Source organism: Caretta caretta, chromosome 11 (assembly GCF_965140235.1).
Source record: "Caretta caretta isolate rCarCar2 chromosome 11, rCarCar1.hap1, whole genome shotgun sequence".
NCBI classification, from domain to species: Eukaryota; Metazoa; Chordata; order Testudines; family Cheloniidae; genus Caretta; species Caretta caretta.
In genome coordinates this window covers 13,271,899-13,287,626 of record NC_134216.1, presented here as the reverse complement: position 1 = coordinate 13,287,626, position 15,728 = coordinate 13,271,899, and the positions used below count along the sequence as shown (strand labels likewise).

At 43.7% G+C, this 15,728-nt stretch overlaps 1 protein-coding gene across 1 annotated transcript in view; it reads right to left on the bottom strand.

Annotated features, from left to right (window-relative positions):
- Positions 1–4,569: 4,569 nt before the first annotated feature.
- The window catches only part of LOC125645204 (TGF-beta receptor type-2-like), a 62,824-nt gene continuing 51,665 nt past the window's right edge, over positions 4,570–15,728 (bottom strand). Inside the window, 5 exon segments of the mRNA XM_048870426.2 lie at positions 4,570–4,871; positions 4,873–5,048; positions 8,839–8,966; positions 11,386–11,527; positions 12,277–13,091. Of these exon segments, the coding sequence (XP_048726383.2) occupies positions 4,844–4,871; positions 4,873–5,048; positions 8,839–8,966; positions 11,386–11,527; positions 12,277–13,091 (1,289 nt within the window). The 3' untranslated portion in view covers positions 4,570–4,843.

Here is a 15,728-nt window from a genome sequence, read left to right as displayed (position 1 = left end):
TAATTTTGACTAATCGTTATTATAAAAACACACTTTATACTAGCCAAAATATTAAGATGTAAAGAAAACAGAATATCTGTTGGTTTTAATGCTTTTTTAATGGTTCACTCAGGATTTTCGATTGACAGGCTGTGCTTATTGTCAGTGTACACTCTTACTGCTCCATCTATGAATGTGTCTTAAAGGAATATAGAGAGAGCGTATTAATAACAGGCTTAATGACATGGTAATGGTGTGCAAGGGCCTGTTTGTTAAATCCACAGAAGCAAAGAAATCAGAGTGAATGCAGAAACTTTATCCTTTACCCACTGTATTGTCCCCAGCTATTTCAGAGGTCTAGCTTTTATGCACATGCTAATAGCATTACACTGCTAACTCTGTCACTGCCAGTGCTCAGTTAGGGCAATCCAGGGCCCTTGGGATGGTGGTGGCAGGGGCTATCTATGAAAAATCCATCTGAAATGTGGGGTCTCCCCCCTCCTTGGCTGCCTACTCCCTTCTTTGGCTGGGTTGGGAACTGTCCAGGAGAAGGAGGGAGGCTTCAGCCCCTAGTAGAGAAGTAAGTGGCAAGGGATAATGGTTCCGAGGGGTCTGCTGTGGTGGAAGGAAATGTACAGAGTTCTCTGCTGGCTTTGTGGCGCCCTGAGGTTTCCTTGCTCGTGTACCACACCCAGCCCGGAAGGTGAGAAGGGTGACCTTCAAGACCAGTAGTGGCAGACACCCCCACCACTATCCTGTGACTTATCACAGCGGGGCACCTTCTGATGCCACCTTCCCCAGCATTTGGCTGCTGTCTGGGGACATCCCACCAGAAGGCACTGGAGAGGACCCCGCCCCTGACTCAACCCAGCACTCCAGAGGGTTCTCTGCTGAGGTGGTGCTGTCCCATCCTGGGTGTGGCCATTCTCCCTCCAGCCATGTGCCGAAGAGTGGCAGCAGTTCATAGGCTATTAACCAGGTCCCATGGACGGAGCAGGAACCCCACTGTGGAGAGTGGGGGTTCCTGCCTGGCTCTGGAGCATGAGTGTGCATGCTTCTTTTATACGTCAGGCTCCATGCTGCAAGTGGTGGTGATTTTCCCTTTGAAATCATCATGTAACCCAGGACACCAAGGTGTGGACATAGACTAGGTCAAGCAGTTCTTCTGGTTCTGGGGTCTAGACCTGCTGTTGCAGGCAGGGGAAATCCAGTAAAATAAACTGAGCCTTCCTCATAATTTGATGCTTAGTTCACGGCTATTAATTAAAAAAAACAAAACAGGCTTTGTGACACAGGATTCCTGCAAGGGTCAGTGTGGTAGCACACAGTCCAGGCTTCAAAGCAGCAGCAGCCACAGCAGATCTTAATTTAAATACCTGAGCTGCTATAGCAGGAGACCAAGTTCCTCCTTCAAAAGTGTCCTCTGTTAATAAGCACATGCAGTTAAAGCAAGTTACAATCCCCTACTTAAAAATGTGACCTGGAGCCACTCCTGGATACCTATTTATAAAGGGGGTGAGTTCAGGTGACATTTCAGTCTTAACCTTGATGGCTTTTCTTATTTTCTGGTTTTTAGTCAGATTTCTCCCACTTGGTATGACTGGTTTCACATTAATATCACTGTAGCTAATATCGATAGTGTACCAAATGGAACAACATTGATTGCTAAAGGAATTGTCTTTTTAATATGCGAGGCAAGACTCCTTCAACATGAAGGTGTTGAAAAGACCACCTAGGAATTTCCTCTGTTGTTCAGGTGATCATCATCCATAGCTGGAAGAGGTTTAATGTTCTGGATTTTAACTCCTGTCTTAAAGCTAGTATCCTGGAACCAACACGGCTACAGCTACAGTGTGTTAAAGCAGTTTGTCAGTTCTGCTGGGGAGATAAAGGATGTAATGGTAATTGTGGACCATTTTCCATATTTCTTACTATTGACTATTAGATTCAAACAATATGAATTTTATGTGACTCCTTTAAGAATCTTAGTGAAATCATAAGATACAATTTTTGATCTAGGTTGATAGATTTTCGGAGGATTAGATGAGAAGGGACTGCTACAACCATCTGGTCTGACCTCCTGCAGAACACAGGCCACAGAATTCCGCCCTGTAAATCCTGCAGTGGAGGGAAGTATTTGTTGCTACTTTGTAAGCAAACCTTCAAGCCCTGTCTGTGGTTCTGATCCTACAGTTCCATACAGTGGAGCTCTGTGGGGGCCCAGCACAATGCAATATTTGGGCCTATGTTCCATCCTCCCTCTTTCTGGTGGGGCTTGATCTTGCACTTGTTTAAGTCAATGACAAAATTTCCATTGACATCGAAGGTGAAGAATCAGATGTCTACATACTATTTTTCGTGTGTCAATGTTTCTTTCCTGGACCGTTAGAAGTATTTCAGTGAAACATTTGGACAAAATCAATAGAAACAATCACTTTCAGTCTGAAAGCAGACAGCAATATAACTAAACACAAATGTTTAGTTTCAGCTATTCTTGGAAAATTGGGACTAAATAGAAAGTGACAGTCACAACTTTCTTAAATAGCCAGTGAAATATCAATGGGATGGTAATCTTCAAAGGCAATTTACTGACCAGTACAAACTTGCTAGATAATTGGCCAAGGAGAATAGATGTCCCCTAAGCAAGTGCGGATGTATAGAAACCATACATTGTTGATTAAAATGGCTGTAAATGGGGCAAAGATGGATGGTAGCACTGAAATTAGTGTGTCTCGATCTTGGCCCCCACGTGCTCTTTACAGTATCGCCCAGAGACTATGTATACTCACTTTGCAAAGGAATTGGACTTCAACCCTAGGATATAATAAGTAGGCTTTACTCTTGGTTACAATGTTCTGCTTCCCCCCACACTTTGGTGGATACAGCTCCCCTTGTGAGAGAGAGTTCAGGATGCCTTTGGAAGCATCTTAAGTTTATACTTATTCTGTGAGTTGCACTGTTTGTTCCTCGTAGTGTCAGTTTCAAACTTGGAGCTGCAAAAGCTAATGCAGAATTCATATTAGCCACCTGCAGCCCTTAGATGTGGGAGTGGCAGTTTCAACTTTTCTTTCCTAAGTGTACGCTGTAGACGGCTGTCTTGCTCTTTCTGTGTAATCGGTGGTAAGAGAGGAAGTGGGTTACATTAGAATTGTGATTAGTGGCTGAAAAAGAAGTGAGGTGCAGGGGAAAGGGAGGATGCTCCTGGTAAACGGGAGAAGGGAAGCTGTTCCAAGTGCAGAGAGCCGCTTGAAAGAAGGCCCCAAGTCCCAAGCAGGAGGAGGAGGTACAGAGGAGTCAGGGGAGAGGATTGAACCACAGCGCGTGGCCAGGGGCTATGAGATGGAGGTTTAAAATAGGTGCCCACCAGAATACCTAGAAAACCTTTTCAATAAAAACATTCCCTAGAATTGATGCTTCTGTGACACCCACATCTATACTCAGACAGTCTCTCTCCTTTGCCCCATGTAAGAACCTGAGAGAGAGATGGAAACACAGCTGGGAGGATCTAGGAAGGAGGAGCCTTTTTAATTTAGGTCACACTCCACTGAAGCGGTGCAAATCCAGAATCAGGAGGCTTTATACAGAATCCCTCCCAATATCAAAGATTGCAAAATCCCGCACAGCCATTGTGCTACTCTTTCCCACCCTTCCCCTTACCTGTACGGTAGATCCATGCAGTTGCAGACTTATGGGCAACGTGCCCCTCTGAATGCCACCCCATACATTGCCTTCGTGGAGATGACTTTATCGTGCCAGAGCTTGCAGGCTTCCTTGCACAGCAGAGCCACACTCTTCTCATTGCCTTTCAGTCCTCGCTGTGCATGGGAGTGTGTGTGTGGAGGAGAGGAGCAGGGTTTGGGTCAATGAAGAGGTTTGGAAGTGGGGCGTGACTTACCTTATCTTCTGCCATTCAGCTAAGAGCCTTTCCAGTAGAGGGGAGGAGCCCAACACAGTATTGCTGTAATTGGAAAGGAAGGTCCAAGCCCCACCAACCTTCATGTCATTTGCCACTTGACTCTTGGATCACAGAAGGTGGAGATGGAAACCATCTATGTGATGAACTAGACCTTCTCCCCAGTCATCTTGCCGATATCACCGTTAAAGTGCACGTGCTGTTACAATATATCTTCTTTAGTTTGATTTAGAAGATAGCTGGGAGTCAGGAGACATGTGACTTGAAATTAATACTTAGCTGACATTCTGCATAAGTGCTATTTAGAGTTGAACCACATTCTCTGAATTGTTCTTGTTCGTTTTTTTAGCCAAGTAACTTTGTACTCTTAACACACAGCTGGAAAAGTCAAGTATTCCCAGGAATTATACATTGGAAAAAGATGCGTTGGTGTTAAAGCCAATCAGGCTTTTGCTAATCTAATTTCAGGTATCTCCTTGCAATATGAAAAGGGCTGGCTGATCTCTGAATGGGTAATCGGAGACAATGCCTGTTTTAATGAGCTCCTGTCTAACACCTGAGGTTTGAAAGGCTAGAAAATTAGGGGTAAAGCTCAGTGGTGCAAGAATGAACATGGAAAAAAATAAACTTAAAGGAATAGAGGTGGAATCCAGGTGCTTATTAATAAAGGTTAAACATTAATTTTAAAATAATAAAGAAAATGTATTAACAGTGTACACTTAAGTACAAAATAATAAATTTCTAAACAATGTGGCACTTTAGCCAAAGTATTGATCCCAGGGCTCTTTGCATTGTACTTATGGAGTGAAAGGTTCCGATAAATAAGTTATAAACTAGCTCTTAGTTCATTTTAGGAAGATGAATTGAGATCTGTTTGTTTGTTTTTTAGAGCCACGTGTTTGTCTTTTATCTCCTTGTTTCTTTTTGATACGAGGCTTTCATTTCCTCCTGTCACTGGGTATTTCTATTCCCGTCACTGTTCCCCACTTAGAGGGGCTGTTTTGCTGCCTTCGTTGTCTGTATTGTTGTTGAGGATGTCATCACAGTCCATTTGTGCCATCAGATTGAACCGTTCCGCCACACAATGGGCTGTAAGGCGAGCCTCGGGGTCATGGTCCCAACACTCTGTGATGGTGTCACACAGAAAGTGCATTCCCTGAAACGAGATGATCTGAGATCAGGTTTGTAGGGTCAGGAGAGAGAGGCATGGGAAATCCACATTTTGAAATTCTAGGATTACGGTGCTTTAGGTGATTGTCTCAATAAGAAAAGGAGTACTTGTGGCACCTTATAGAGACTAACCAATTTATTTGAGCATAAGCTTTCGTGAGCTACAGCTCACTTCATCGGATCCGATTAAGTGAGCTGTAGCTCACGAAAGCTTATGCTCAAATAAATTGGTTAGTCTCTATAAGGTGCCACAAGTACTCCTTTTCTTTTTGCGAATACAGACTAACACGGCTGTTACTCTGAAACCTGTAATTGTCTCAATGTTACTGCAGTTATTTCCCATTCTAAGTACACAGGAAACAGCGGTTTCACAGATACTATTGGGTCATAACTGGTGGTAAATGCTGCCATTCTAATTATTACTTAATATTTGTATTACAGGAACACCTAGAGTCCCTATCTCAGATGGGGCCTCTCACTGTGCTAGGCATTACCTAGTCTCATAGCTAAACTGACTCAAAGTTTATAACCTAAGAGGGAGATTTTTAAAGGCGCTTAAGGGAGTTAAGTGCTCAACTCCCTTAGTCTCCTTTCATCTGTTTTGTCTAGGGGGTTGGAGCCTTCAGAAGGTGGGTAGCAGAATAGGCTCAGAGAGGTGAAGTGACTTGCCCAAGGTCATACAGCAGGCCGGCTGTAAAGCTCAGACTAGAACCCAAGTCTCCTGACATGCATTCCTGGGACGCATCCCCTGGAGCACGATGCCTCTCTGTGCGGAGAAGAAATGACTTTACCAGAGCAGTTCGTCTTTCCTAAACTTACCCTTTTTAAAATCCAGTGTGCTGTACTGCCGTTTTCTCCCCCAGGAAATCATGCCAAAGAACATAGTGATACACAAGCAAAAGGTTTGTTTACTGACCACCAGAGGAAATACTTTTTCACCCAGGCTTGTCAGTGCACTCCCTAGCACATTAGTCTTTCCATTATAATAGCCAAAACTCTGTACAGCCGATTACTTTTTATCCTATAGTGCTTTTAAAAAGAGACCAGAACTGTCAGGTGTAGAAATAAAATGGCAGTTGACTGGCCAATAATTTTTTCTGTGAGCTAACAACTGCACAGAAGCTGTGTCTAACCTTCCTTTCACCCCACAATTCCTAATTCATGCTACTGCATTTTACATCATCATGTCAAATTTGCAACAGCCACTATTGGAAAGAGGAAATTCTTCTAAATAAAACATGTTCATAGTTTTCAATGGATTTGTGTATTCTGTGCATTCACAATTACAATATCGCTAAAAACCTCAAGGACCCTAATGCTAAAGATAAGTATTATATTTTGAAGTATTTCTCCAATACTCTCGATACCCTTTTCTGACCCCTCACACAAATCTCAGACCAGTCTCTCTCTTCCGATTAAGGAATATACATTGGGATGACAAAAGTTAGAGAGAATGGAGTTGTCTATTTAAAGTGATAGAGACCGCATTTCAATACCTCCTAAAATAATTCATGTATTTGTCTTACTGAAAAGATTTAGATTCACTTAACAATGAACAAATTTCAACCTAATCTTTTAATAAAGTTTCCACAGATAGAACTCAGCTTTGCCATCTGTCCTGGTTGTATTGATTAAGTAGTAGATTATCTACCACTTTCCCGAATGTCTTATTTTACCCTGCAATAAACATTTTGTTTTTAAAAAAAGTTAGTTTAGAAATAAATTAGATCCTTTAAAACAGGCGACTTCTAGGCTAAGAGGACAAGAAGCAAGTTGAAAAAAGTTTCTTCTTGCTTTTCTAATGGCACAACTAGATATATATATATTTTTTTAAATTCAACCTGATTTTACATTTGAGTCATGTCACATTTACAATATAGGGTAGTAAATGTGTCTGTGGTTGTTTTAACAGGTTTACGTTAAAGTTGGAATTTCCAACAGTCTAAGGGAGTTTTAGGCACCAGATCTGGGTGGCTAACTCATTTAGGTGCCTTTGATAATCTCAGCCTAAAATGGTCAGGACAAAAGGAGCTGGCATTTTGAGCAGTGCATTGAACTTGGAGCCTGTTCTCATTTTTTCTTCATGGGAGGGTTGTGGGTTAAAATGAGTTACTTGTGCCAGTCTCTCAGTATCAAACGGATAATGTTCCTCTAAGTAGTAAGGACTGTGACAAAGTTCCTCCTGTACCTTGGTGGGTCTTGCGCTTATTGGCGGATTTGCTCGCCTTGAAGCTTCACGGCAGCCCTCAGTTTGACCGTTTTTGTGAACCCACGGTCCAGGTCAACTCCTCCTGTGTCTGACCAGGAGTTGGGAGGTTTGGGGGGAACCCGGGCCCGTCCTCTACTCCGGGTTCCAGCCCAGGGCCCTGTGGAATGCAGCTGTCTAGAGTGCCTCCTGGAACAGCTGTGCGACAGCTGCAACTCCCTGGGCTACTTCCCCAGGGCCTCCTCCCAACACCTTCTTTATCCTCACCATAGGACCTTCCTCCTGGTGTCTGATAATGCTTGTACTCCTCAGTCCTCCAATGGTATGTATTCTCACTCTCGGCTCCTAGCGCCTCTTGCTCCCAGCTCCTTACATGCGCACCACAAACTGAAGTGAGCTCCTTTTTAAACCCAGGTGCCCTGATTAGCCTGCCTTAATTGATTCTAGCAGCTTCTTGATTGGCTGCAGGTGTTCTAATCAGCCTGTCTGTCTTAATTGTCTCCAGATGGTTCCTGATTGCCCTGTTACCTTACCCAGGGAAAAGGGACCTACTTAACCTGGGGCTAATACATCTGCCTTCTATTACTGTCCTGTAGCCATCAGGCCCGACCCTGACATCACAGGTGGTAGTGGGGTGGGAAATAGTTGTAGAATGAATAAACACATGTTCTATTTTTCCTCCCAGCAGGTGGCTGTCACACACACATTTTAGGAGAACTAACTCTAATGTGCCAGGGGAAGATAAGGATCATGATCTGAAACACAACCCTTTTTCAGCTTAATAAAAATCAATCGAGGGAGAGCTGGGCCTTTGGAATCTAGCTTGGCATAGCCTCAAGTAGGTGCATATTTTATCTGCAGTTCCAAATTTTACCTAAAAGCAGGTAGGGTGCAAATCTGCACCCTATGTTCAAAAATTTAAAGAACATAGTTGTGAGATTTGAGGGCTAATGACTGGCTTCAAATGCAAGTTATAGCAGCTGAGTGAACATTGCCAAAAATGTGCTCACAAACTTTCTTCCAGCTAGAAGCCACAGATTCATTTTGACACTGTTTACAGCATGGTTCTTTCCATTCCTACGAGTGTTTATACAAATAGTGTTTTGTTAGAGAGGCTCATGCAAAATGTAGCAAATGCAGGGCTCAAATTTTATTCTGCAAGTGTTGTGTGTGTGGCCATCTTGAAAACTCTTTGTGGGTTTAGAGGACCTCCATTTAGGAAGCAGAAACCAATACCCTGTGAATTAAGTGAGCAATTGCACAGTGTGTACAGGTGACTTGCTCTAAGCTATAGGTTTTGGCTCCTAACATCGAGTCTATTTCTCAAATGAGCTAAGTTGCGGAATAGGGGTGGGATTTTTTTTTTCAAAAGTGCTTACATGATTTAGGAGTTCCTAAGTTACCTAGGCAATTATGAAACACCCCCTTCCTCCAGTGTCTTTGTGATTCAGGTGATTTGGACCATAGATATACTGATATTGTCATTCAAGAATAATCATGTCCATTCCAAGTCAGGACAATGTATAGATGACTTGGGTTGCTATAGTCTTTTCTTTGATTTAGTATTTACCTGATGCACTAGCCAGTTGCAAGGTATCTCTGGGCGCCCTCTGCCGTGCAGCACAATGTCTCTCATGGTATCCACACAGGGTTGCTCCTGGACTTTTGACCCAAAAGGTAGCTCGTAACTTTTTATCTCTAAGTGATAAATCAAAGGAGCATTACCGGATGTCTTTCATGGTTTGGTGGTATGCATGTGTTTGTTGATCTGGCTGCTGTCCATGGCACTGAACCAGAAAGAGTATGATTTTTGTAGACCGGTCTAGAGTCACAAAGTTTGGATGCAGAGCTTAATATCCTCAAAGGTCAGGAGTGTTGGAGCAGGGTTTTGGTTCAGGCTTAACTTTGGTTCATCATTAACTTAAAATGACCCCTTCCCCCACCGAATTTAAATTTGCAAAAACATGACAGCAGCCCCTGCTGTACGTGACCTCAGTGGACTTGCAAATGAAAAGGCAGGAGGAGAAAACACTGATTCTTTAAAAAAAAAAAAAAAAAAAATTTTAAACATTTCAGAATCTTTTTGTTGGAAAGGATTTTTTGCTTTTGGCTTCCTGCCTCCTTGTGACGGCACTATTTCATCACAGATTCGGTTAGTGTTGTCAGAGAGTGACTTTGGGAGCGGAGACCCACTCACAGACTGTACATGTGCCCTCTTGAGAGTAGGAGACCGGGAAGTGTTCCCGATGGAGACTCCAGAGCTGTGGAAATAGCTACCTCTTGTGGCATGGGGGAGTTGAGAGACTTACCCTTCAGAATACGGTGCAAAACTCTTCTTGCCAGCTAAGCTTTTGTCAGGAAGGGTCTAAGATACAGTGACTCGCTTCAGCCTTTAATTTTCAGATTTTTGAGGTGCTTTTATATCCGTGTGTATCAAGTTAAAAAGGGGAATGGTGGGAGGTTTCTAGATGCCACAGCAATTGTAAGTCAGACTCATTTTCCCTTTTATGTGAGCCTTGTGAGCCTTTTTCTCTTTTGCTCTGTGGTGTAGCAGAGGGGAGGGTTCTCGGGCAGCTTTCATGGCAAAGAATGGCATTTCTTGCTACCCCTTGGTTTGTGTAGGGATTGCTGAAAGAGGAGGGTAGGATCTCCATTGCTTTCTCCCATCCCAGATCCTAGCAATGGTCCTCTTTTTTGATGTGAGAGTCTCCTCTGTTCCAGGAACCATTCCACTCCCTGCACAGGGCATGGGAAAGGGGACTGGAGTGAATTGTGGGGGCTTAAAGGAGGCCAGGAGAGCTCAGAGAATGCAGGAGGGGGTATGGATAGCGGGGAGAGAGGGCTGAGGCGAATGGGGAGATTTGGATGGAGGTGGGGGGGGATTAATCATAAGGAAAATGGGGGAAAGCTGAAAGCCTGAAGGAAAGACAGGCAGAGAAGGAAAAGGAGAAAACTTAAGAATCATAGTCAATTGTTGTACAGAAAGATTGGTGCCAGGACATGACAATGAAATAGATACTGATCAAAATGTCATGGGGACATGACTGGGTAGGATGCCCAAGCTTGTGAAGCTTTTGGATGGGAGGTAGATGAGCTTCATGGTGTTGTCTAAAGGGACGGGGAGCCTGCTTTGGTTCTTAATATATATATATAATATAAATTATTTTTTTTGCGTTGTTAATGCAGTTTGCAATATTTTTATGTGCCTGGCTGATGGGAAATGTGTATATTCAGGGCCTGGTGGCTTTGATATATGTTTGTTGTTGTTTTAATAGAACATAACTTCCCTCTGGTGAGCTAGTTAATTCCCAGGCTAGCTCACTGTCTGCACTCACATGTGTATAATCTGCCTTCTGAAATGCCGAAGTCTTCACTGGGTGCTTCACATTTTGGGGGGGATGAGAGCCCCTAGGATCCCATCAGTCTCTAGTCAAAATCATGTCATTTTTAGAAACTGGGAGGAGCACCAGGAATGTGCCCCTGCAGGGCTCTGCTCTGTGCACGTAGGTATGTTTACTTGGCTGGTTATGGGCCTGCTTGGAGGCGTGGGATAAAATCCTGGCTCCTCTGAAGTCAATTAGGGAAACTCCCATTGATTCCAGTGGGGCTAGGATTCACCCAGGAGCTCTTTTTAGACCCACCTTTTTCTCTTGTTCCCATTCCCTCCCCTTTGTAGTATTCCATCACCATGGACAACAGCCTCCAAAAACGGGGAACTAACGTGGAGATCCTGCTCTTTTCTCCATGGGCATTTGTTTATCCTGCACACCATCATGGCTTCTGAGAACCTGTGCCTGAAGACCATTCTGCAGCTGGCATGTAGCAAGCAGGGAATGCTTAGCAGATCGCAGGCCTGATCCTACCAGGTGCTGGAGAATCTAACTTCCATTGGTGCCCAGCACCCCTCAGGAACTGCTGAGCATCCAAGACGGAGCTGTATGTGAGATGAGCAGCAGGATTGTATCAATGGGAGATGTAATGGACTGATTGTTGCTTGGTGGGAAGAGAGCATGGAAACTGTTGTCTAAAGGTGATTGTTACAAAAATGCTGGGGCTAGCTCGTATGGCCTTTGGTTCTAGAAAGAAGGGAATACATGGGACTATGCAGTTTTCCTACCTCCTACAACCTCACACCTGGAGGCCATTTCCCATAAAACCAGGGCCATGGAGTAGACATCCATTTGTTTGAAGGACTCCAGGTCTTCCAGATTCACTCTAGACTCTAGAACCTCAGGAGCCATGTACCTGGCAGTGCCAACCTAGCCAGAAAAAGAACAGAGATTAGCAAATATATCTGAGAGCAGCTGCAGCATGGTAAGTACCTGCCACGTTACAACTGAGTTGAGTAGGTGAAAAACACTGAAACATCTTCGTGGCCTGATTGTTCTTGCTCAGGAGCAAACTAACACCAACTGCTAAGCACTAGGAGTATATAAGATGGTTTTCCAACCTTTCTTCCTCCTGTTCAGCTTCATTATGAGCAGCCACAGGGAGTTCAATGACCACGCACTGTCTGCCTAATGACTCCGCAGGTGGGCCCCATCACAGGGTATCTGAGTCTCACTCCTGCACCAGCTCTTTTAGAAAAGCTACAGTAGATAGTTTGTGCGTTATCATCATCATTAAACATTACTATGCAATGAAACATCTAAACTCCCTCCCTGGGGCCTGAAGAAGATCAATGACTGTACTGCGTTTGGGTGTAATTTTAAAGATAGCATCATGGTTTGCAGGTATGCCTAAACACATCCCAGTCCAAGACTGAGCACATTGATCAGATGAGCAACTCTAGTTTGTTAAATTTCTGCTTTAAATCTAAATGGCATGTGAGCGAATTCATAAAGTTCTCATACTTCCCCTCTCCCCACACACTCTGTCTCATTTCCAGCATAGCCTTGCATTTGGCAGCATGTGGTTTTCAGCTTATGGAATACTTGAGATGTATTGTTAAGTGACACCAAGAATTTCTGTAAAGTTAAGTCAATAACCCAGCTTTGGCTTCGCTCACCTGCCCACTGTTAGCAAAGTCATCCGCTGTTAAGGAAGGGTCTAGCTTTAGAGCAATGCCAAAATCACAAATCACGCACTCCCACTCGCTCTTCACCAGGATGTTGGTGCTTTTGATATCCCGGTGAGCGATTGGGATCTTTGGCCTGCCACAGGCAGTGTAGTCGCTGTGCAGGTGGGCCACGCCGTTCACCAGGGAGCTGGCCAATTTTTGTAAGTCTATCCAGCTCAGAATGTGTCGGGACAGATAGTCCTTCAGGTTGCCCCTGCTATGGTAGGCAGTGATGAGCCAGTATTCCTTCCGGGGCCCAGACCCTCTGTCCTCTGCTGTAAGGAACTGAAGGACGCTCTCATGCTTGAGGCTGGCATCTGTAAAGATCTGGCTTTCGTTTTTCCAAGAGGAATATTCCTCGCATGGGAAAATCTTAACAGCTACTGTCTCGTATTGCCCTGAAGTGGTGTGGTTCAGCTTGGCCCTCCAGACCTCGGCAAACTGGCCTTTCCCCACTATCTCATCCAGCTCAATGGGCAGCAGCTCGGTGTTATGGTTGATGCTGTTGGCACAGGTGAAGTTCATGCTGGAGTGATTGTCATCTGTCATCACAGATAATTTCTCATCGTCCTCAGCGGCTTTTCCTGGCTTGGGCAAAGCCTGGTGCTGTGTGTGCTTCTGACCCCAGTCCTTGGCTCTCTTTCTCCGCTTCTGGGTGCGGCAGAGGTAAAATATCACCGTTATCATGACAGCCACGAGCAGAGGGGGGAGCAGGCTTATTGCTGCTACAGGAATGACCTCTTTGCTCTGCAGCATGGAGTATCCTGCAGAAAGGAAAATGAATAAGAATCTGCTGCTATAAAATACTTGCAACAGCTAGTTTTGGTAGTGCCTGGGGAGAAAAATGGGAGCTAGTTACTAAGTATTGCCAAGGACATAACACATGCTGCCCGTAACTCTGAGGGTAAGAATTCACCTCTCTCTGATTATTAAAGGGATGCTGTCAGCTAGTTTTAGGCCTTACATTTAGCTTGTGCAACATGGTGAGGGTTCCAAAAATTTGTATTTTCATGCACTAGCTCAGTGAGTGTATGTGCCCCACTGCTCTCTACTGGATGGAATCAGAACTGCTCAACTGTTGGCCAGAGGTCTTGTAAGCTAGCAAATTCTGTCTTACTGGGGAGCTGAAACAATGTATATCGTGGGGATGCTGAGAGCCATTGAACCAAGCTGTAAACCCTATATCTAATGGAAACCACTCCAAGCCAGGGGGTGCAGCAGCACCCCTAGTTCCAGTACCTATGCTGTCTTAGCTCAAATGGTAGAGGTTTCTTGTAAGATGATAATGTTGAGTTCTTATATAGCACTTTTCATCAGTACACCTCAAAGCACTTTACAAAGGAGGTGAGTATCATTATTCCCATATAGGGAAACTGAGGTACAAAGAGGTGAAGTGACAGTCAACCAGCAGGCCAGTGGCAGCACCAGGAATAGCACTCAGGGCACCTGGGTCCCAGTCCAGTGTTCTGTTAGGCCACACTTGCTCACCAAATTTCAAGGTATGAGAACATTCATCTTCTCTGTAACAGATGAGGTGGGATTCAACCTGTGACTACTTGCACACAAAGCCCAGCATATTTCTACTGCTCCACTAATCAAGAGAAGAGTTTTGGTTCTATCCCTGCTGTCTCCGTGAAGTCCCAAGTGGCCTTGATATGCGGCATCCTCACTGAGGTCATGTCAGGAAATCTTGTTGGTTGGTTCGTCTACATCCTTTGATTATGCAATGTGCACACCACCCATGTGTATATTAGTTCATCAACATCTTGGACCTATTAAAACTGATTTATTATAAACTATGTGCACAAATCGTCCAGTGATCCGAAAGCCAATAATGAAACAAAGCTGGAAAGTCTGTATTGGCATTTTGAACACCTCAAAGATTGGGATAGTTTGGATCCGGGAATCTGGTTCATAAACAGAAGCCCTTTGCAAAACAGTCAAAACCAATGGTGTTCTAATCAAATGTAAATTGTTAATGGAGATAAAGCTGTGGATTAAGGTGGAATGGAGAACGAGACTCTTCTGTCAGTGCATTAGATGCAGTCTTATATCGGGCTAAATTCTGCCAGTATTAACTGAGGAGTATCTTACTGCACAGTATTTCTATTGAATTCAGTGAATCTACTCTTGTAGCAGGGCGCTATTAAAAATGAGCAAAGATATCTGAATCAGAATGATGAGAGAGAGTGAGTGAGTTCCTGGCATTACTGCTAGTGTGAATGAATATAATTTGAGATTAATGTGGCTGAGGGTCTGACTGCCCATAGAAAACTTTTAATAAAATATGAAAAACAAAAACGTTTCACCCAAATATTGACCAAGAATGTTTTTAAAAAAATCCCTCTCAGCATTCAGATCACTTGAAGAAGACCCTCACACAACATATAATTAGCTGATCCTTTGATGTTTGCAATTCCTGGAGTAAAAATGCTGACTTCAGTAGAGATATTCAAGTAAAATCTTACTCAGATATTTTTCTGCCAAGTACAATAACTGAGGGGAAGGAATATAACATGCATTCCTTAAGCAAAATCCCCCGCTGTTTGACCTCCGTGTACAGTTTATAATTCAGGCTCTGGAAAAACGGATCCCTTGGCTTGTTTTACTTGGCAAATTCCAAAAAAATCCGTTGCAGCTAATTTCTGCAAAGCTGTGAAAGTATTTTTACAATAGGCATCAGGTTCAAACCACAAGATCAGCCCAAAGGGCTATAAATCGATAACTAACCCAGGAATATGTTGGTTTTGGAAAGTGCTAGGTGTGGGTATCACCTACTGCTCTGAAGGGTTTACCCGATGGATATGATCACTTCTTTGAAAAGCTGAAGTTCAACAGAGTGCGAGTAAAGAATTTTCAGGGTGTGTTTGTTTTTTTAAGGGAATTACATGTATGAATCCTGCTAACAAATAGTCAGAGCTGTGAGCATAACTTTTGCCAATTCCTTAACAATGATGTTCCTCCATGCTGCAAAATCCCCAGATGTGAGTGTGGCCACTAAATGTGTAGATTTTTTTTCTGAAAACACAGGCAGCACGTTGAAAACCAAATATTGCAGTGCGTTACTGGGCATTTAATTCAATCCCTGTCTGATGTGAATTCGAACTCCTAGGCCAAGCTCCATCAGCACAACGTTTTGAAGTGTCACCTCAATATTTAACAAGAAATGACATCTTCTGAATGCATCATTTCAATTTCCACCACCAGCGCCTTGCTTCCTAGGCTGGGGTTCTCAAGCATAGCTTGTGGGAGGGGAGGAGAGGAAATGACCCATCTGCACATGTAATGGGATCACTGATGAGCTCCAGTGTAGACATGTTGCATTTGTGTAGCTTAGTCCCAGCGAATTACCAGAGTAAATCATTCCACTGCAAATTTTCTTCTACACTAGTGCAGTGTCA